Here is a 23139-nt window from a genome sequence, read left to right as displayed (position 1 = left end):
AATGAATAGCAGAGCAGCAGAAATCTAAAGGCCCTATGGTGATGTCATCAACCATGTGACCAGTGCAGGAAGCCAATGAATAGCAGAGCAGCAGAAATCTAAAGGCCCTATGGTGATGTCATCAACCATGTGACCAGTGCAGGAAGCCAATAAATAGCAGAGCAGCAGAAGTCTAAAGGACCTTTGGTGATGTCATCATCATGTGACCAGTGCAGAGGACTGGTGAAAGACCTGTGGCATATCACTGTGAGGGGGCGGAGCTTCTGTGTGGTGCCTGGAGGAGAGGTTAGTGGTGTTCTGGGATAACCCATAACATCCTAGAAAAGCTGGGAGTTGTAGTTTTGTCGTATTATATGTTTCTCAATGTAATTTAAACGTATGCCCTAGTACAGGCTGGTAATGCTGGGAGTTGTAGTTCTCTCCTCCTATACCCCCTCTTTTAAATGTATACTGATGCCCCATAATAATTCTGGCCATACTGGGGGTTATAGTTATTTCTTTTTAAAGCTCTTACCTGGTACAACTAGATTATGTCCTATAATCTGGACATGCTGAGAGTTGTAGTTCTCTTTTCTTAGGCTGGATTCTCATCACAGTTTAGTTTTCCGTTTTGCATGCAGGACTTTTTTCTGTCTAAAATAACGGATCTCCGACAGATATGGCATAAACGGATGCCAAATGTGCAGAACTGATGCTTGAAATACAGGATCATTTTTTTTCTTTATTTTTCTGTTTATCTGACGGATCAGAAGAACTGAAAACTAAACGGTGATATGAACCCGGCCTTATACTCTGTGTAATATCTACTTGTATCTGATCATAACAGCCTGGACATGCTGGAAATTGTAGTTCTCTCCACTTTCACCTCTCCCTGTGTTGCTCCCTAATTTCCAATAATAATCTGGGGATGATGAGACTTGTAGTTCCCTTGTCACTATTATAATGTTCTGCAGCAGCTGAGGTGAGTATTAGGCTTCGTTCACATCTGTGCTGGTGACGTTCGCTGTTCTGCCGTCATAGGAGCAAATCAACCAAAATCACTGCAGTTCCGGATCTGGCGCTTCATGGACTACAACACCCGACGGATCCCGCTGACTATGATGAGATCTGTCAGGTTTCCATCTTCCAGGCTATAAAATTGTGTCTAGCATTTATGACTTGATCCACGAATGAGGCCCCAACACAGATTTGAATGAAGCTTTTCATGTTCGGCAGCAGCTGAGGTATGCATTAGGAGGTTCTGACAGTTCATAAGGTAAGGGGAGCTATGGTGGCACTGGTATACTATTGTGTGCTGCTTATAGTGGAAAGTGCCCTAAGACAATGAATGGGGACAATCAAAAGCGGGTTTTTTCCCGGTATTGAGACCCTATGACGGATCTCAATACCGGAAAATAGAAACGCAAGTGTGAAAGTAGCTCCTAATGTCTACATGGCTGCAACTGCTGGGGGTATGGCAGGGGAGAAGCCAGGGCAGGTGGTGGGATGGGCCAGTGGACGGAGTTAGTGGGGCCCCATTAAGATTCTTGCTATGGGGCCCAATGATTTCTATGTACGCCCCTGAGATAACTAAAGCCAACATTCAAATGTTTTGTACTAGGTGACCGGCAACCATCAAACTCACTTTGTCACCTGGAGTGTATTGAAACCAACAAGCATATTGTGCCTTTGTATGCTAACTGTAACCACTAAGCGTTCTGTGCCTCTGATTAGTAATTTTTTTTTACCAACCTGATTGTTTAAAGGGTAACTCTTGATTACCTGATCTGAATTTCTGATACCTACATTTTTATTGTAAACTGTGCATAAAAAGAAAAGCGGCAACTTTTCACATTGTTCACCCAAAAGCAACGAGAAAAGTTTAAATGGTTTACAAGAAGCTGGAGTTCCAGTCAAATTTATAAAGAAAAAAGCTGAGGAGTATTTCAGGGTATATATCTCTGTATTTATGTCCATCTTATGTCTGTTTCAGTCAACGGTTTTCACACCTATGTTGAAGGCTTAGAGTTTGGTCACCCACCTCAGTCATCAGCGCCATTGTATACATGACTACTTACCATAAAAAAGACGGTTTCCATCCAAGCCGTGTAGAATCAGCAGACTTGATGTAGATGAATAACGGAATCCATATCTCTGCGCAATAAACTAGATCTAAAGTTTCATAAATTTGTTCCCTTTTCAAGCGTGTTCCTCTAAACCGAGATAATTCAGTTTGCAGATTTGTATTGATTTAGAAGCAATCCTATCATATTGATGTGATTTATAGATCTGTTTTCCATATGCAGACTGCTGTACGTAGACATCTGGAAATCCAATCGAAATCCATATCCCCAATTTGCTCCTTTATTTTATACTATCACTGATTTCTCCCTAATAACTATTAAATATCTATTATGTATAAAACAAAACTATAAAATCCATATGTAGACTAAGTTTAGAAACATCTAACATCAGAAATCTTCATCGGAGGTGGTCCATGTGGAGAGATCACTAGATGGAAGGAGCCCAAGCTCTCGACTGTGCGAATGGCTTTGCTTGTCTCTCCTTGGACAACCAGGTGGAGGCTCGAAAAGTCGATGAGCTCGTCCACCATTGACCTCCTTCTTCGGGGATTAGGCAAACACAACTGAAGGGGTTCATTGTTTTAGCTGAGCGATTCTGCTGTTCCTCCGAGGATTTGGTGGGGGTCTCATCACTCATTGATCAAAACTATGTCACTAGGACATATTAAAAGTGCTTCAAAATGTTGAGCATGCTCATCTACTGCTCCATTCAAACGGGGGACACAGGCCCTAGTTCTTCTGATCAGTGGGGGTTTCATTAGACATTTATGATCTAACCTGTGGATAGCTGATGAGGTTCAATCTTGGGACCACCCTTTTAAGGCTATGATCCGTATGGAGCTGTAATGGCAACCATCCTATTGTCACTTAGCTTTCCTGGAAAATCTGTATACAATTTTGTCAGAAGAGGGCGACACAAACAAGTTTTAGCCCATCTGCTACTTTCTCTGCTTATAGAGAAAGTGTCCCAGAACTCATAGCAACATATGAAAGGTCTTGATTGGTAGGACTCCGAATGCTGAGACGCGATCTCTAGATAGACGATCTCTGTCCTCGCTGCAGGAGACGGACTGGAGACAAGCTTAAAGAATTTCTATTGAGCCCGTCTTCAACAGTGAAGAGTGGGAACGCTCTCTACTTTTTAACAATCAATGGGGGTCTCAGGACCCCACCAATCAAAACCTGTCATGTCCCACATTTTAAAAGTAGACGGACACTTTATGAAGTTTAAAGGGGTATTCCTATCTCAGACATTGGTGGCCTATCTCTACGATATGTCATCAATGTCAGATAGGTGCGGATCCCACCTTCGGAACATGCTGCTATCTCCAGAATGGGGCCTGCATAAGTGAAGGAGAGGACACCGTGCAAGTACCCAATCGATATCTTGGTTATTTCCGGCAGTCGCATCGCGGTGCATGGAGAGCACGCTGCTCATGCACGGTGCGCTCTACATTCACTGCTATGGGACTTCACCGCTCGGGTACTTTCCGAACTCCCATAGCAGTAAATGGGCCGAACGTCGCGCATGCGTGATAGCGCAAGCTCCCCTTCACTTTAGAGGGCCCTGTTCTGGAGACATTTAGGAATCGGGTCCTAGAGGTGGGACCTGCACCTATCTGACCTTAATAGCATATCCTAGATAGTGACGAGCGAAGCATTAAGAAATTCGACTCGACTGCTTCGCCGAATTTTACAAAAAAACTCACTTTGTCACAAAGCGCCTTTTTTTTTTAAAGTAGTGGGTGCAATGACAGGGAGCAGCGATTGCGTCTCTCCCCATCATTGTACCCCTCAGATGTCGCGTTCATTCATGATCGTGGCATCTGTAAAATTAAAAAAATAAAATAAAAATCATACTTACCTCATTCATTTGCTTGCGAAGGGCCGGCCGCCGCCATCTTGATCGAAGATCTGGCACAAAATCTTTCACTGCCCGTGATGACGTCATACCTCACTACGCACGGGATTCCGTGTGAGATCTTCAAGCAAGATGGCGGCGGCTGGCCCGTCGCAAGCAAATGGAGGAGGTAAGTGTGATTTATATATTTTTGTTATTTTATTTTTTACACTATTTCAGGTTAAATCGATTTGCTACCACGAAGCACGAGGAAATTCGGCTTCGCAGGCGAATCAAATTTATCCCGAAATTCGGAATCGAAGTCCACATACACGCTCAACACGATATGCCATTCATTTCTGATATGGGAAGTTTAGTTTTGATAATAGAAACTTTATTTCAAGTCTGTTTGTTTCTTTTGCATTATTTCTTACCTACCGAAAACAAGGTTTTCTACGTCTGTTATATCTCGCAGGCCACGACTGGCAGGTCCTGACTGACACTGACCCCCATAGTGTAAAGTGTACCTTCGGAAAGTCATTAATTCCCTCAAGTATGTTTTTCTAATCACCAGCGACTTTGCCTGGTTCCATTCATTTCTAGAGCTGCCGCTACAAAAAAAAAAAAAAAGCTACTTTTCAAGAGTCACATCAACATTTTCAGTTTTTTTTTTTTTTTCACAAGGGACCTCTTCTAATTAGCGGCAGTCACCCTGAGGTGACACAGAGGGACACTGTGCGCTAAGTCTATGTGCAGCCAGTGTTCCAGGGTGAGCAAATTGCTTTAATATTATATGTCAACAGGGGGAGAGAGTGCAGCCCTGTCACACAGTCAACCCCTGGGCTACATTTGTTGACATTTAGTCTTTTTGGCCCAAGTCCCAGTCGCAAATACTTCTGTTCATATAACGTTCATGTTTACCAGTAAAGAAAACTCTTGCTTTTGGCTTTTTTTAAATAAACTTTTTTTTTTTGCAAGTGAAAACTCGGCGTGTAGAAAAAAAAAAGTCTTGGCCACGAACAGTTTTTTTTTTTTTTGCATAAATTCATATGTGATGAATGGTTGATTTTTAATGCTATTTGGGCATTTGTCAGAGGCTAACAAATATACATAATGCTGCTCGTTTACAAACCCAAATACCTGAATATCCCCTTTCTTCTTGAAATAAATTAGGGTTATGTTTGCTTGCCTGGAGTCACATTAGGAATATTTTAAATGTTGAGTATCTCGTCCAGGCGCCACACAAGATTACATGAAAAAAAAAAAATATGTAAAAAAAAAAAACTTTTAATCCTTTTACAATGAATTCTCAGAGTGGGCAGGATGTTTTGTTGTAAGGAGAAATAACGCCGATCTTCATATTTAACCCTTCCTATACGTGGGGCGGCGATGGATGGCGGACTGATGAAGATGAATACCTGACGCGGCATCATTAGGTGGCGGATGAGCAGCCATTGTGTTTTCAGGTCTATGCATTAGGCCTCTTGCACGCGAACGTGTGCGCCCCCCGTGGCTGTGCTGCGGGGCAGCAATGCACGAACACCCACCGTTAGGGCAGCCGCAGCGGATCGCGGACCCATTCACTTGAATGGGTCCACGATTCGGCCGTTCGGTAAAAAGATAGGACATGTTCTATCTTTTTGCGGAACGAAAACCCCACGGAAGCACTCCGTAGGGTTACGTTCCGTGCTTCCGTTCCGTACCTTTCTCCGGATTTGCGGAACCATTGAAGTGAACGAGTCTGCATCCGTGATGCGGAATGCACGCGGAACGGTGCCCGTGTATTGCGGATCCGCAAATCGTCCCATCGTGTGCAATAAGCCTTAGAGCATGGGCGACACCGGGTCTGCCCTCACACATAGTGTATTCCTATGGGGTTAATTAATAATTTTCAAAGCATCTCTTCCTAATGATCCGTGAAACATGGATGGCATTCGTGGCTTTCACGGACCCATAGACTATAATGGGCATGATGGATCCGTGAACACTGACAAAATAGAGCTTGCATCCACGCTAAAAACACGGACGCATGGACTGTGCTAAAACGCTCATGTGTGAATACATACATTAAAATGAATGGGGACGTGTGCTGTCCGTGGAGAACAGGTACAGCACTCGTCCGTGGAACACTGACGTGTGAACTGCGGAAAACACAATGTGTTGCGGATTTCCTGAAGCCCAAATTTTCCAGAGAGAATCATAATCCGCTGTGGAATCTGCACCAAAAGCGGCACGAACCTTAAGGCTACGTCCACACGGTCACGGTTTCTGCGTGCAGTTTTGGCAGCCAAAATCAGGAGCGGATCATAAAAGGAGAGAAAGTGTGAAAGACGGAAACTACTTTTCTCTCCGGGTTTTGCATCAGGAAGCCTGATCGTGTGCTTGCACCCTAAGGGTACTTGCGCATGGGTGCGTGTGAAGGCGCAGAAGATCTACACAAAGATCAGTGAGGATTTCTGTGCGTTTCTGCACCCAAGCAGCGTTTTTTGGTGAGGATTTGTTGCAAAGGTTTTGCCGCAGATATCATCCTTCGTTGGAAAAGGATGAAAATCCGCCGCTAAAAACACAAACATAAATGACACGACGTGGATCTGAAAAACCGCACCACAGGTCAGTTTCTGCGCAGAACGCATTCGCAAAGTGTACATGGGATTTGTCTGTTCTCAGACATTTTGCTGATACTGTATAAGGCCTCATGCACACGGCCGTTGTTTTGGTCCTCATCCGAGTCGCCGTTTTGGCGGCTCGGATGCGGACCCATTCACTTCAATGGGGCCGCAAAAGCTGTCTGCATCCGTTGCTCCGTTCCGTGGCCCCGCTAAAAAAATATAACATGTCCTATTCTTGTCCGCGTTTTGCGGACAAGAATAGGCATTTATATTAAAGGCTGTCCATGCCGTTCCGCAAATTGCAGAACGAGCACGGACACCATCCGCGTTTTGCTGTTCCACGTGTGCATGAGGCCTTACGCTGCAGTTTTTCTCCAAGAATCTGCGCAGAATAAGCATGCGTAATCCACATTGTGTACAGGTGGCCTAAAATACGCACATGGGAATTTCAGTGTGGATTTTTCTACCACGTGAGGAAGTACCGTAACGCTACATGTGCGCATCTTTCTGCGCCGAGTTCCATGTGGAAGAATCGCAACGTAATACAGTACCAGCAAAGTGTATGAGATTAGATAAATCTTCGTACGGATTTTAAGATGCAACACAGCAACGTGTCACTTGTTTGTGCGATTTTTGTTGATCTGCGTGTGCATTTTGCGATGCGGATTTGTTGCTGAAACGCACATGGAAATCTGGACGGATTTCCTGTTTGTAAACCTGCACCCGTCTGCAGGTAGCCTAAGGGTTTCTTGATGCAGTTTTGGAAGGAAACCTGACCGCGCGAATGTACCCTGATGGTACTTCTCCACTACTCCAAACGAATACATTGCGCTACGCGCCATCTTGCAGTCGCTCAGCACTTAAACTCAATCCAAAAATTCTCTATGTATCCCTGGTCCAATGAGGAACTTCCCAAGAAATAACTAAATTTGCGCTACATAGTCCCCACGTGCGGTCCTTATGAAATGACTTACATCTGATGGAGGTGTCTGCACGTCTTTTATAACGGTATGAGTGGGACAGATGAAACAGAGCCGCGGCTGGAGGACGTAGCGGCCCTGAGTTTGTCCTCTGGAATGAAAACTCTGTCTGGTCAGCGGGGAAAAAAACGCTGCATTATTTCAAGTCTAATGAGAGAAAAGTACTAATCCGGCACTGCTACATCGGTATATGCATTAGGCTACATGCACACGACTGTATGTGTTTTGCGGCCCGCAAAAAAACAAAAACGGGTGACATCTGTATGCCATCCGTTTTTTTTTTACGGATCCATTGTAACGATGCCTAAAACGGACAAGAATGGGATATGTTCTATTTTTTTTTTTGGTGGGCTACGGAACAGACATACGGATGCGGATAGCACATGGTGTGCTGTCCGCATTTTTTGCGGACCCATTGAAATGAATGGGTCGGCATCCTAGCCGCAAAAAAAACGGAACGGACATGGAAACCAACAACGTTCGTGTGCATGTAGCCTTATACAAAAAGTATTTGATTTGATCAATTTGACTCCAAAGTCTGCATCGTTTGAGAATGGTAGAAAAAAAACGGTGGGGCGCATTCCTAGCTTTTGGAGGACACGATCTGACGGTATAATAAGCAAATCCGAGCCACGTGATTACAGCGCGACGTCTGGCCCGTCCGTCAGTATAAATCACCTGATCACCTTTTTTCTGACATAGGTGTCACTGTTGACTTTACATAATGGCTTCACAATGAGGTGACGGCTCGGAGTGTCCCCCTCCATTCATCACACATCAGATAAAGCGGTCTCTGCCCTGAGGGGATTACTAGAGATGACACCTTTTCAAGAAGACTTTCATGTCCGCCCCCAAACTAGACCATGGCTTTTAGAGACAGGACAAATCTCAGCCAAGCTCCAGCTTCTAGGGCAGGGATCAGCAACTGCTGTGAGACTACAACTCCCAGCATGCACACCTATTTGGCTGTTCTTGTAACTGGGATTCTGGGAGTTGTAGTGGTTGCAGATTCCCATTCTAGAGGCTAAGGAAGAGTAGATCAGTTCTATGTAGCAGTGCTGAGTGTGTCGTTTAATTCGTTCCATAAGTTATCTACCCAAGCATGATAGGCTACTTTCACACTCGCATTTGGTGCGGATCCGTCATGGATCTGCACAGACGGATCCGTTCAGATAATACAAATGTCTGCATCCATTCAGAACGGATCCGTTTGTATTATCTTTAACATAGCTAAGACGGATCCGTCTTGAACACCATTGAAAGTCAATGGGAGACGGATCAGTTTTCTATTGTGCCAGATTGTGTCATAGAAAACGGATCCGTCCCCATTGACTTACATTGTGGGTTTGGCTCAGTTTCGTCAGATGGACACCAGCAGCGTTTTGGTGTCCGCCTCCGGAGCGGAATGGAGACGGAACGGAGACAAACTGATGCATTCTGAGCGGATCCTTTTTCATTCAGAATGCATTAGGGCAAAACTGTTTTGGACCGCTTGTGAGAGCCCTAAACGGATCTCACAAGCGGAAAGCCAAAACGCCAGTGTGAAAGTAGCCTTAAGAGAGTATATATAGGTGCACGGAGATAACCACCACATCTGACAACAGGTCCTTTGGAAGGCTTGTCAGAATAGGGGAGTGGAGCGAGAGCGGCAAGCAGGCGTAGTTAGTGGCAGCAACTTGTGCACATTTTCGACTGGGAGGCTCCAGCCTTGACAAAGAGTCAAGTTTCAGCCCTGCCATCCCACAATCGTAGGTGTGAAAGACACGTGTTCTTTCTAAAGGCAATGTCAGGCAGTACAAAACCAGAGACACCAGGGAGGCTTAGAGCCCATTCCCTCCTCCCTTACAACTCTGCCCTCACCAAGTCCACACGACTGACTGCAGCTCTCACTCGCTCCAGCGTCTACCAAGGGGGGGAAAGAAACAAGACACCAGTCCCCATAAATTACAATCTAGTCAGCACAGCATACAGATGCAGCAGAGCTGAGGTTGTCGTTTAACTCTTTCAGGTCGCATGAGCAATTCGCTTGGTTGAAATCCCAGGTCACCTAAGGGTAGGGGGGGGGGGGGCACACGTTGCAAAGTTTCCTTGCCGCAGCCAAAAATCAGGAGGAGAATTTGTATCTGTCTCTATTTTGATGGTCCACTCCCCAAAACTGCATCAGGAAACCTGACCGTGTGGCCATACCCTTCCATATATCAAGAGAGCGACCAAATAAGAAACCCAGCTCTGCTCCATGAGTAACCCCCCTACCCCCCCCCCCTCACTCCCCTACACTCACTTCAAAAAGTGCTATTGACGATATTAGTTTAAAAAAAAAACAGCCTAAGGGCTCTTGCACACGAACGTTGTGTGCCCGTGGCCGGATTGCCGTCCGCATACGGCGGCCCGTGTGCACTCCGCATCACGGATGCGGACCCAATCACGGAGATGTGGAACGGAAGCACGGATCGGAACCCCACGGAAGCACTACGGAGTGCTTCCGTGATGTTTCTGTCCGTGCCTCCGCACCACAAAAAAAAAAAAAAACTTGTTCTATTTTTTTTTGCGGTGCGGACGGATCACGGACCCCTTCAAGTTGAATGGGTCTCGATCCGTCCCGGCAAATTGCGGTGTCCAATGCCCGGAACGGATGCACAACGTTCGTGTGCATGAAGCCTAAAAAGCAGAGACACGTACAGGATATAACAGAGACTGCGAAAGGGTTGACTATTTTAGTGGTTTAATTCTAATCTGAACTTTACTACAAAGAGATAAAAATAAAAGAATAAATAGCAGATAATCTTCATTGACAAGATTTGTTCTTTCCAAAAAAAAAAAAGGTGTTCTCTCTATATACAGTAGCTGAAAAGTTAAATTTTTTCTTTTTTAATTTGAGGTTCATCAAGGCATTTTTTTTCCAAATAATGGAAATAGCATCTATAATAAAGTATTCCAAATAATTAAAAAAATAATAAATTTAAACAAAACAAAAAAAAGTTCTTCGCCACGCGAAGTGCTCTTTGTATATAAATACAGATACAAATAATAATAATAATAATAATTATTATAAAATAAAACGTAGAACGGAAAAATAAAAAAACCAGATGAATCGCCTGGGAAATGCAGTAGACACTGGTTACTTAAAAGAATAATACTGACCTTTTAATAGTAATTTAAACTGGTACCATATATACAGACATATACATTCCTACATGTTACAGTGCATACAACATTAACCATAAAGCCATGTCTTTACTGAGGTCCATGGAGTCCTAGCAGGAGCACTTGCACTCGGATATGATGGGGTACTGTATGGGTATCCACGTGCAGCGCTGGTTTAGCCTGCGTTGACATCTCCACCTTAAGATGGTCAGATGCATGGACTTGGAAACTTTACAAACCATCCCCTCTGGTACAGAACAAGACCTCTTGGTGAAGCAGCTGCCCACTTTCATGTAGCGGGGCCAAAATCTGATGCCCAAGTCATTCCACGTGTAGAGTACAGGGCAGAAGGTTTGGGACCAGAGCCACATCTGGAGCTTCCTTCTCAGTTTCTTACTCAGTCTGTGTTTCTTTCCTTGAAGCCCCTCATAAAACTCCAACCCCTTGATTTCAGCTGGCATGGCCCCAGAGGGCTTCTGCCTCAGGAGCAGGTCAAGCTCTGCCAGGTCCTCCACTCCAAGTCTCTCCTCGGGCACGTTGATGGCCATAAAGTTGGGGTCAAAGTGGCCACCCAAGAGAGTCCTCAGCTCAGTCTCATTAAGATCCTTCTCCCTGGGATCAAAGATAGGGTCCGGATGTTCGATAAGATCCACCAGTGGTAGCTTTTCACTAGGAGCTGGTCTGATGTGTAAGTAATGCTGGCACACAGCTTGGTCTATTCTGAGTCCCAAGAAGACCACCAGGGCATAGATAGTCACAAGGCACTGGGAATGATCCATGGTGCTGGAGAGAACTCAGTGACCTGGGCTATCCTCTCTTGTCAGGGATCATAAATGATGCATCAGAAGGGATGAGGGGGGTTTGGAGAAGTTGTCTGGTCCCCCCCTCTCATTGCAGTCCAGCACAAGCAGCTCAAGCCTTGTCTCTTCTCCAGTCCTGATGGCACCAGTTTGTCTGCCTGCTGGCTCCAGCCTCCCCCTTGTTAAATATTCTCCACTTTCAGCTGGGACACCATGGCAACCAGGGACTCAGTTTCTCCAAGTGGGAAGAGAGGGATAATAGGGGGGGGGGGGGGGGGGGGTAGGAGGGAAATGATGAGGGTGATAATAGCAAGGATAGCAGCACCAGCTGAGAGGTGCCAGGAAGGCTAGTGGGTGAAAGTGAAGTTAGGGCAGTCCTCCCATGTGCACATGTCCCTCACCCTGGGGAGATCCTGCAGCTCCTCTCTGCTTCTCCAGTGCTCAGCTCTGTCTCCAGTCCCTCTGGCTACTTTGGATTTATTAGCCCGGCTCCATACGGCTGTGATGTCATGCAGGTTTAAGTAGTGAGATGGCCTGTGGTCATGGTTGGTTGCTTCCCTGACACCTCCCTCTTTCACTTGAATAGTGGAGTGGGGGGAACGTCTGTGCCCATTCTCTGCAGGCTACAGCAAACGGGAGCCGGTGTCTGTCGCCCTCTGCTGGTGGCTCTAGTCCCCAATACACACTGGTCGTCAGTGCAGGCGTCTGGAGCGCGGACAATGTCTGTGTGTGGAGGAAGGAGAAGACATGCCAGAGGCTGTGTCATCTGCAGGTCCAAGGGGATTGTAGGGAGAGTGGCCTGAGGATCCAAGATGTGGGGCAGCAAGGGGATGGATGGATGGACACATAGATAGATATGAGATAGATAGATATGAGATAGATAGATAGATAGATAGATAGATAGATAGATAGATAGATAGATAGATAAATAAATATAAGATAGATAATAGATAGCTAATAGCTAGATATAGATAATAAACAGAAATAGCTGATAAAAAATAAATACAGTTTAGATAGATAAATAGATATTAGATAAAAAATATAATTAAAAAAAATGAATAAAAGACAGCTGAACTAAATAGATAATACAGAGACAGACAGATATGAGATAGAAAAAAGGTATGAGATAGGTAGATGAATAGACAGATAAATTATATACATAAGTAAATACAAAGATAGAAAGATAGCTAGAAGGTATATAAATAGATAATAGAGATATCTATTGGAAAACGAAAGAGATAGATGGATAAATTGATATGGGGTAGTTGACAGAAGATAGATAGATAGATATGTAATAGATATATAGATAGATAAATAGATAGATATGAGATAAATAGATAGGTAGATAGATATGTGATAGATATGTGATAGATAGATAGATATGAGATAAATAGATATGTGATAGATAGATAGATAGATAGATAGATAGATAGATAGATAGATAGATTAGATTTCACTCTTCCCAGAGCCCCCTCCAGCCCCCTTGCAGTAGGGCTGTTGTCCTTATCCTGGGCATGTATCTCCATTGGAGGGCGGCTGATAAACTGTTTATCTTGGCTTTTATGAGGGCGCCTGTGCAGAAGTCTTGTGGAGCCAGGATGCTGTGTGTTTGTCTTCTGAGCCTCTCTGCTCCATATATCATTGGAGGTAAAGATGAGGCTCCAGCAAATTGTCCACACACTTCTCCCCTGTGCAATAAATCCTCTGGTGAAAGTTGGTTAATATGGACTTCAAGCTGTGATGAGACACATAACCCTCTCCTCTGCTGTCTCTGGTCACACATAAACCTGTACTCTACTGCCTCTGGTCACACATAAACCTGTACTCTACTGCCTCTGGTCACACATAAACCTGTACTCTACTGCCACTGGTCACACATAAACCTGTACTCTACTGCCTCTGGTCACACATAAACCTGTACTCTACTGCCACTGGTCACACATAACCCTCTCCTCTGCTGTCTCTGGTCACACATAAACCTGTACTCTACTGCCACTGGTCACACATAACCCTCTCCTCTGCTGTCTCTGGTCACACATAAACCTGTACTCTACTGCCTCTGGTCACACATAAACCTGTACTCTACTGCCACTGGTCACACATAAACCTGTACTCTACTGCCTCTGGTCACACATAAACCTGTACTCTACTGCCACTGGTCACACATAACCCTCTCCTCTGCTGTCTCTGGTCACACATAAACCTGTACTCTACTGCCACTGGTCACACATAACCCTCTCCTCTGCTGTCTCTGGTCACACATAAACCTGTACTCTACTGCCTCTGGTCACACATAAACCTGTACTCTACTGCCTCTGGTCACACATAACCCTGTACTCTACTGCCACTGGTCACACATAACCCTGTACTCTACTGCCACTGGTCACACATAAACCTGTACTCTGCTGTCTCTGGTCACACATAAACCTGTACTCTACTGCCACTGGTCACACATAAACCTGTACTCTGCTGTCTCTGGTCACACATAAACCTGTACTCTACTGCCACTGGTCACACATAACCCTCTCCTCTGGTCACACATAATTCTCTCTTCTTCTGCCTCTGGTCACACATAATCCTCTCCTCTTCTGCCTCTGGTCACACATAAACCTCGGCTCTGCTGCCTCTGGCCCCACATAATCCTCTCATCTGCTTCCTCTGGTCCCACATAACCCTCTCCTCCTCTGCCTCTGGCCACACATAACCCTCTCATCTGCTACCTCTGGTGACACATAACCCTCTCATCTCTGCCTCTGGTCACACATAACCCTCTCCTCTGCCTCTGGTCACACATAACCCTCTCCTCTGCCTCTGGTCACACATAACCCTCTCCTCTGCCTCTGGTCACACATAACCCTCTCCTCTGCCTCTGGTCACACATAACCCTCTCCTCTGCCTCTGGTCACACATAACCCTCTCCTTTGCCTCTGGTGACACATAACCCTCCCCTCTGCCTCTGGTGACACAGAACCCTCTCATCTCTGCCTCTGGTGACACATAACCCTCTCATCTCTGCCTCTGGTCACACATAACCCTCTCCTCTGCCTCTGGTCACACATAACCCTCTCCTCTGCCTCTGGTCACACATAACCCTCTCCTCTGCCTCTGGTGACACATAACCCTCTCCTCTGCCTCTGGTGACACAGAACCCTCTCATCTCTGCCTCTGGTGACACATAACCCTCTCATCTCTGCCTCTGGTCACACATAACCCTCTCCTCTGCCTCTGGTCACACATAACCCTCTCCTCTGCCTCTGGTCACACATAACCCTCTCCTCTGCCTCTGGTCACACATAACCCTCTCCTCTGCCTCTGGTGACACAGAACCCTCTCATCTCTGCCTCTGGTCACACATAACCCTCTCCTCTGCCTCTGGTGACACAGAACCCTCTCATCTCTGCCTCTGGTGACACATAACCCTCTCATCTCTGCCTCTGGTCACACATAACCCTCTCCTCTGCCTCTGGTCACACATAACCCTCTCCTCTGCCTCTGGTCACACATAACCCTCTCCTCTGCCTCTGGTCACACATAACCCTCCCCTCTGCTGCCTCTGGTCACACATAACCCTCTCCTCTGCCTCTGGTTACACATAACCCTCTCATCTGCCTCTGGTCACACATAACCCTCTCCTCTGCCTCTGGTCACACATAACCCTCTCCTCTGCCTCTGGTCACACATAACCCTCCTCTCTGCTGCCTCTGGTCACACATAACCCTCTCCTCTGCCTCTGGTCACACATAACCCTCTCCTCTGCCTCTGGTCACACATAACCCTCCCCTCTGCTGCCTCTGGTCACACATAACCCTCTCTTCTGCTCTGGTCACACATAACCCTCTCATCTGCTGCCTCTGGTCACACATAACCCTCTCATCTGCTGCCTCTGGTCACACATAACCCTCTCCTCTGCCTCTGGTCACACATAACCCTCCTCTCTGCTGCCTCTGGTCACACATAACCCTCTCCTCTGCCTCTGGTCACACAAAACCCTCTCCTCTGCCTCTGGTCACACATAATCCTCTCCTCTGGTCACACATAACCCTCTCATCTCTGCCTCTGGTCACACATAACCCTCTCATCTGCTGCCTCTGGTCACACATAACCCTCTCATCTGCTGCCTCTGGTCACACATAACCCTCTCATCTCTGCCTCTGGTCACACATAACCCTCTCATCTGCTGCCTCTGGTCACACATAACCCTCTCATCTGCTGCCTCTGGTCACACATAACCCTCTCATCTGTTGCCTCTGGTCACACATAACCCTCTGCTCTGCCGCCTCTGGTCACGTAGACACTTCTGTTTAACCCCGTGCTCCCCAGGAACCCTTGACTGCAGACTTTCCTTGCTTTCAGTGATTACAATAGTAACCGCAATGATAGTAAAACTGTCCCAGGTCTTTATGATCTTTGCAAGAATTTACGAGTTAATATTCTCCAGCCGCACAGGGAGCTCAGGGAAGTGCAGAGAGCTCACTTCTCTTCCCATTAGGGTCCATTCAGACGTCTGTAACTGTTTTGCGGTCCGCAAATTGCGGAACCGCAAAACACGGACACCGGCATGGCCGGCACTATAATAGAAATACCTTTTCTTGTCCGTGTCTGCGGACAAGAATAGGACATGTTCTATTTTTTTTGCGGGGCCGCAGAACGGAAGTGCGGATGAGGACAGCACACTGTGTGCAGTCTGCATCTTTTGTGGCCCCATTGAAAATGAATAGGTTCGCACCCGTTCCGCAATGGACCCTTTTTATCAATGGTAGAGATAGTGCATCGATTCTAAACTAAGCCGATTTGTTATGAACTTCATAAACATTCTGCTTCCAAATAAATCAGAAATTTTGGAGATTCTCTTTGGACAAATTGCATAACGTATTTCCCGCACCATTTTACTGTAAAATACTGGAGGCAAAAAGGGCAGGTCACATGACCCTGGGAGGAATGGGAGGGGGTGCCCTGATTGGCTCATAGACTGACAGACTACAGTTACAGACACAAGCCAGCAATCTTAGAGTGTTGTAGGGATAGTTTAGGGAAATATTTTGGTTAGATAGATTGAATCAATAGAGGGAAAAGTCAGGGTTTTATCATAGAGGGACAACATGGGGGCATCTGCTGTTAAGTGGGAAGCTTCATGTAATGCATTTCAATCACAAAAATCCTGTATCAACCTCATTTATGTCTGTACATAGACAGCCTTTAAAAAAAAAAACCTCTACTTCTGTTTTATAGTTTTATTCCTAGCATTCAAGCACCAGCAGCATACCAGTTGCAATTTTGCTACCCATTATAATTGTGCAGTTCAGCCCCTTTCAATACTACTGTGCTCGTAGAAGGGGAGAGATATTTGCCCCTCTTTTAATTACCGAAAAAACAGCTTTAAGGTTGATATTGTTTATAATTAAGCATCTCAGCTTATTTTACCGGTGTGTTCATAGCAGTGCATGTTTAATTGCGCTTCTGTTAATTAACGAAAAATCATTTTATATTTAGTTACCATTTGTAATTGCAGTTTGATTTAATGTATTGTAATGCTTTAATATACCAGTTTAATTTAATACCTTGTATTACGTTAAAATCCGTTGTAAGTTGTCAATACCAGTGTTCACTGTGTTCGTAGAAGGGGAGGGATGTTTAATTGTGCCTCTATCTGGCTACTAGAAGAAGCAGAAGCAGTAGGCCACACTTGCTTCTGGTAAGTACCAGATTATTACTGAGGTCAAAGAGGATGACATTGTGGACAGCATGGCTCCCTCATCCTCTCAGTCACATCAGGATGATATACAGTATATGTCACCTCTGAGTCTGACATTGTGCCTTTTAGACAGCCGTCATCGTGTTCCACCTGCTCCTCTTTGTGTCTGCAGAGAAGCCTTACAGTTGCCCCCTTTCTGTCTTCAATGTCCCCTTCTAGTGGTGCGCCTTTTTTTGCCTAAAAAGAGGCAACAAAACTCCATGTGCTAAGGAAGGTTCTCAAGATAGTCTTCCTGTTGATGACTTGAGGTGAAAAGCCTCAGTGTCCTGTCATGAGGAGGAGGTTCAGGTGGAGGCAGGGAACCCAATGCATAGCTGTGTTGGTGGCACTTGTAGTAGTAGTAGTGGCACTTGTAGTCATGATGGTGCAGGAGGGGCAGTAGTAGACGTAGTGACAGTGGCACTTGGGACAAATACAGAGGAGGGAATCTTGAGGTGGGCCAAGGAGCGCATGATGACAAATCAAAGTTTGATAAAAGTGTCAGGGAGGATGAGAACTATTATGATGATTGTGTGTTGGCTAGGACCTGGGAGCTGGATTAGGGGGCCAAGGAGCAGGTGACATCAGAGATATAGGGTGGTGGCTGCATAGGCATTAAAGAGCAGAGGTAAACCTCCAAAAAACTGCCAGGGCCAAATCTTGCTTCTGTTGTGGTCAACTCGGGAAATGTTGATGCTGCGGATGCTCTTGGTGCAGGGTCAAAATGTGCCAGACCTAAGCCAAACTCAGCCGCTGCTAGCTGTGTGCTAGTATCTCCCGGATAGTGGGTGGGCGCCATGCTGAATCCTTGCCCCTGGTGCTGGAAGGCATAGCTACACCTCTGCCTCCTAACTACTGTTGTCAGTCATCGATAAAATGTGTGGTCAGAAAACAACTCTAACTCCCACTTGGCCAAGTTGCTGGCTGTGCAGTTGCTGCCCTACCACGTAGTTATGGTACATTTACCAATCTGCGCCAGAAATATGCCTAATATAGGTGTATTTCTAGGTAATAAATGACTCACTTTGTTCTTTTTTTTTTTAACTGCCGAGTAGATTTAGAAATTTGCAGCATTTTAATTGTTTGTGCTTTTTTTTTTTATTGGAATGCAGTGAAAATAGTGAGATCTGCATCAAATCTGCAACAAAAGCCGCAAGATTGGTGTGGAAATGAAAGAAATCAGAAAATCTGTGTGGACTTTCTGTTGCGCCTTCAGACACTGCAGATTTTGTTGCAGAATTTTCTGTGACCGAAATCAGTTCCACTCACTTAGGCTACATGCACACGACCGCGGTGTGTTTTTCAATCCGCAAATCGCGGATCCGCAAAACACGGATGGTGTCCGTGCGCGTTCCGCAATTTGCAGGACGGCACGGACAGCCTTTAATATAACTGCCTATTCTTGTCCGCAAAGCGCGGACAATAATAGGACAGGTTATATTTTTTCTTGCAGGGCCACGTAATGGAGCAAAAAATTAAATGTGGGTCTGAATCAAAAGTGCTCCTATTGCCCTAAAAATTGGTATATAACACTGTGAGGTCTCCTAGGATATTTTTTTCTGTCTTGTCTTTCTCTCTTTTTTATTTTAATTTTTTCATTGTTCTCTTTCTCTCCCCCCCCCCCCCCATTTAAGGCTACTTTCACACCTGCGTTCGGTGCGGACCCGTCTTGTATCTGCACAGACGGATCCACACTGATAATGCAAACACTTGTATCCGTTCAGAATGGATCCATTTGTATTATTCTTACAATGAAAGTCAATGGGGGAGGGATCCGTTTTCAATTGCACCATATTGTGTCAGTGAAAACAGATCCGCCCCCATTGACTTACATTGTGTGTCAGGACGGATCCGTTTGTCTCCGTATCGTCAAGCGGACATCAGAACGCTGCAAGCAGCGTTCTAGTGTCCGGCTCCAGACCGTAATGGAGGCTGAACGGAGCCAAACTGATGCATTCTGAGCGGATCCTTATCCATTTAGAATGCATTGGGGCTGAACTGATCCTTTTTGGGCCGCTTGTGAGAGCCCTGAAACGGATCTCACAAGCGGACCCAGAAACGCCAGTGTGAAAGTAGCCTAAGCTCTTTAGTGCAAAGACAGTGATAACATTTCACAGCAGAGTAATTCATACATAGCTAAGGGTAAACGCATGGTTGACGGTGTTAACAAACAGCCTGTTTAAAAACACACTGTGCCATCAAATTTATTAACAGCAGTCATGAGAAAAGCCACCAAACAGGAGATACTTGCACAGAGCTAGCGGCAGCCAAGCTTGGCTTACGTCTGGCATGTTTTGAGCCCACGCTCACTGTATCAGCGGTATCACCGGTTCCTGAGCTGACCACAGTAGAAGAAGATCTGGCCCTCACAGTTTTTTTGAAGGTTGCCTCTGCTTTGCTTTTTTTTGCAGCTGCGACCAACAGCCTCCTTCTGTGATGTCACCTGTTCTTCAGCACCCCAATCTGGCTCCCAGGTCCTGTCCAACACAAAATCCTCATCATAGTCCTCACTGTCCCCACCACTTTTATAAGACTGTGATCATATTATCATGGGCTCCTTGGTCCCCTCCCAATTCCCTCTTCTGTATTTGCCACTGTTGATACGGATGACACTGCCCCAAGTGCCATTACTACTACTACTACCACCCCCAACACAACTATGCATGGGGTCCACCACCTCCGAATGAACCTCCTCCTCACGGCAGTCAAAACGCTGATGCCTTTCACACAAATCATCAACATGAAGACTACCATTAACATCTTTCATAGCACATGAGGTTTTGTTGCCTCTGTTTGTTGCCCATTAGAAGGGGATAGTGAAGACAGAGAGGAAAGGCTTTTTCCTGAAAGGCTTTTCTGGAGCTTCAAGGAAGAGAAGCAGGAGGGATGCCCTGAGCCCTGCATCAAAGGCATGGTGTCAGACTTGGTGGTGACCTCAACATCATCATGATGTGACTGAGAGGAGTAGTGGACCCATCTAGTCCAAAATGTCAGAGATAAGAACTTTACATTTAACCATCAGAGAAGCAACCTGACGGCGTGCAACTGAAAGCAAGATACTCTGCAGACAGACTGATACTTAACCCGGTAGAACAAAAATTTATGAAAATTTTTAATAGACCAATCGAAAAAAAAAAATGTTGTAGCCCAAACTCAGTAAACTGCAATCATAAAAAATGCCCCCGAACTTTTAAAAAATCATTACTAACAGCATTAACAAAAAAATCCTTTAGTGATGAAAGTCTACAACTTTCTTTCCAGCTTTTCACTAAGGATGAAGGGTGGTGTTAGGAGCAGCGGAGAATTAACCGATAAAGATAACACCAAATGTAAGGTCTGATAGATCAGACAATGATCGGGAATGAGGACTGTTCACATGACCGCACATTCCCGATCATTGCTGCTCGTTATTAGCTTTCACAGTGCCCAGGATGAATGATTGTTACCACCATTGTTCATCCCCATACAGTTCCACTGTTTGTTGGCAGCGCATCTCTGTGTACACAGGGAAATGTGTTGCTAACGATAATGATAGCGTTTGCTCGTTTGTCAACTGATCACCAGCACGTCAGCACATGGTGAGGAATGACCATTCTTAGTAAAAGTTCCTGATAATTTGCCCATTTCTAAAATTCCCTTTTATATTATTATTAGTGTTGAGTGAATCGAATCCAAATGAATTGACTTTGATCTGAATTTCCGGAAAAAATTGAACTCGCCGCAAAGTCGAATTTCCTTGCGTTTTGTGGTAACGAATATATTTTTCCTAAAATGGTCGTAAAAAAAAAAAAAAAAACATACTCACCTCATCCATCTGCCATGGCCATCTTAATTGCAGAAGCCATGCAAAATCTTGTGCGGGGTGACGTATGACATTGCCACACCGGTGCATTGGCCGGGGCAAGGTGAAGTCATCATCCCTGCCAGTGTGATGACGTCATCACATCAGACTTTGTGTGGTGTCTTCAATCAAGATGGCCTCTACACAAGAAAATGGATGAGGTGAGTATTTATTTATTTATTAACCCCTGAAAGGCCTAAATTGTAGATGCGGCATCTGAGGGGTTAAATGGCGGGGGGGGGGGGGAGCCGAATCAGATTTTTCATAACTTTGCTCATTATATGATATTATCAAAAACTGTACATTAATTATTTTTTTCGGATTATTCGGATACTAATTCTAATATATATATTTTTTTTAAAATCAGAATTGAATAAGTTGCTGAAGGAATACGATTTCCCTATAGTTTTCCTGCCAGCGGTTTGACTACATGGCCGTATGTGGCAGCTTACATTCCACTGATGGCTTTGCAAGAAAATACTATGGATCTCCAGTGCTGCTCTTTAAACCTACATATCAGTAAAGTAAATGAGGTTGATGACTAGTAGCCAATATGCATGTTATTGGAGGCATAAGGGTTATAACGAGTAGCCAAAGCGCATGTTAGTGGGGGGGTGGGATAGGTATTCAGAGTTGGACTGGGGTTCCTTGGGCCCACCTGAGGAAATTATTCTTGGGGCACATCCCCAATATCATCAATAAAGTCTGGGCTTTGATTTAAAGAAATAGACCCTAGTTTTCTCCTTGACCTTTGGGGTCCACTATGGGATTAGAGCCTGGGCCTGGGAGGATCCTCTGGTACTCTGGTGGGCCAGTCCAACGCTGTAACTATTATAACTATTTGGGTACTTTCACACTTGCGGCAGAGGATTCTGGCAGGCAGTTCCGTCACCGGAACTACCTGCCGGATCCTTCAAAATGTATGCAAACTGATGGCATTTGTCAGACGGATCAGGATCCTGATCCATATGACAAATGGATTGAAAATGCCAGATCCGTCTCTCCGGTGTCATCCGGAAAAACGGATCCGGCATTTATTTTTTTAAATTTATTTTTGCGGTCCGAGCATGCGCAGACCGCAATGCCGGATCCGTTTTGCCGGAACACTCGGGGTCAGATCCGGCATTAATACATGTCAATGGGAAAAAATGGCAGATCCGGCATTCCGACAAGTGTTCTGGAATTTTGGACGGAGATAAAACCGCAGCATGCTGAGGTATTATCTCCGTCCTGAAAAGTCAAAAAGACTTAACTGAAGACATCCTGATGCCTCCTGAACAGATTGCTCTCCATTCCGAATGCATTAGGATAAAACTGATCAGTTATTTTCCGGTATTGAGCCCCTAGAACTCAATACCGGAAAAGAATAACGCTAGTGTGAAAGTACCCTTAGCCAGCATGCATGTCTGTAAGGCAAGACTTATAACAAGTAGCCAACATGCGTGTTATCAGTGCAAGGAATCGGAATCAGAATACCAGCTAGCCTCATGTATGGTAATTGGAAAATAGTAGCGCTATATAACTGCATAAAATAAATAAAAAAATAAATAGGAGGAGATAATCATTGGTCAAACATACACGTTCATGAGGGAACAGTTTTGGAACTGCAGACCAATATGTATATTATTCCACTGAATGGGAGTGATATCTGCCTCTCAGTATGGGGGCCAGTGTGATAACTATCGGCCAAACAACTTCCAGATACCAATGAATACCCATTGTGTCTTAATATGTGTCATACATTGTACATCAATCAGCTGGTCTTCAGTCTCTAAAACTAAAATTTCTTGCAGCATATAATTCCATCATCTTGAGTGACCATTTCTGGATTATCCTTTGACTCTTGGAGATCAAACAGTAAAGGAAATCTGAGGTCTCCAGGTAAACAAAGGCTTCATCTCACTCTCTCTGTAGCATTTCATTAGCATGTAAATGCCATTAGAAAAGCTGAAACTGATTGTAGTCACAGAAGATTCAATTTGTCCACCTGAGTATTATGTATTGGGGGCAATCATTGAGGAGGTGTTAGAGGCATCATTAATTGCTGGTGATAGGAAATGACAATGAGTGAGTGTCGATGTGTTACCTAATGGAAAGTCCTGGGGAAGCATGACAGGGGACTGGATTCAGA

General features: G+C 45.1%; 1 protein-coding gene across 1 annotated transcript; it reads right to left on the bottom strand.

Moving 5' to 3' along the window:
* Positions 1 to 10566: 10566 nt before the first annotated feature.
* On the bottom strand, positions 10567 to 11912 carry NOG (noggin). Its single transcript, XM_044299222.1, has one exon. The coding sequence runs from the start codon at positions 11413 to 11415 to the stop codon at positions 10747 to 10749; it is 669 nt and encodes a 222-aa protein (XP_044155157.1). The 5' UTR covers positions 11416 to 11912; the 3' UTR covers positions 10567 to 10746.
* Between the last annotated feature and the right edge of the window lie 11227 nt (positions 11913 to 23139).

Source organism: Bufo gargarizans, chromosome 6, assembly GCF_014858855.1.
Source record: "Bufo gargarizans isolate SCDJY-AF-19 chromosome 6, ASM1485885v1, whole genome shotgun sequence".
NCBI lineage: Eukaryota > Metazoa > Chordata > Amphibia > Anura > Bufonidae > Bufo > Bufo gargarizans.
This window is presented reverse-complemented; position numbering and strand designations above follow the sequence as displayed.

Bases quoted from the DNA above. Each gene is read 5' to 3' on its own strand.
- NOG (XM_044299222.1), bottom strand. From the start codon at position 11,415: ATGGATCATTCCCAGTGCCTTGTGACTATCTATGCCCTGGTGGTCTTC.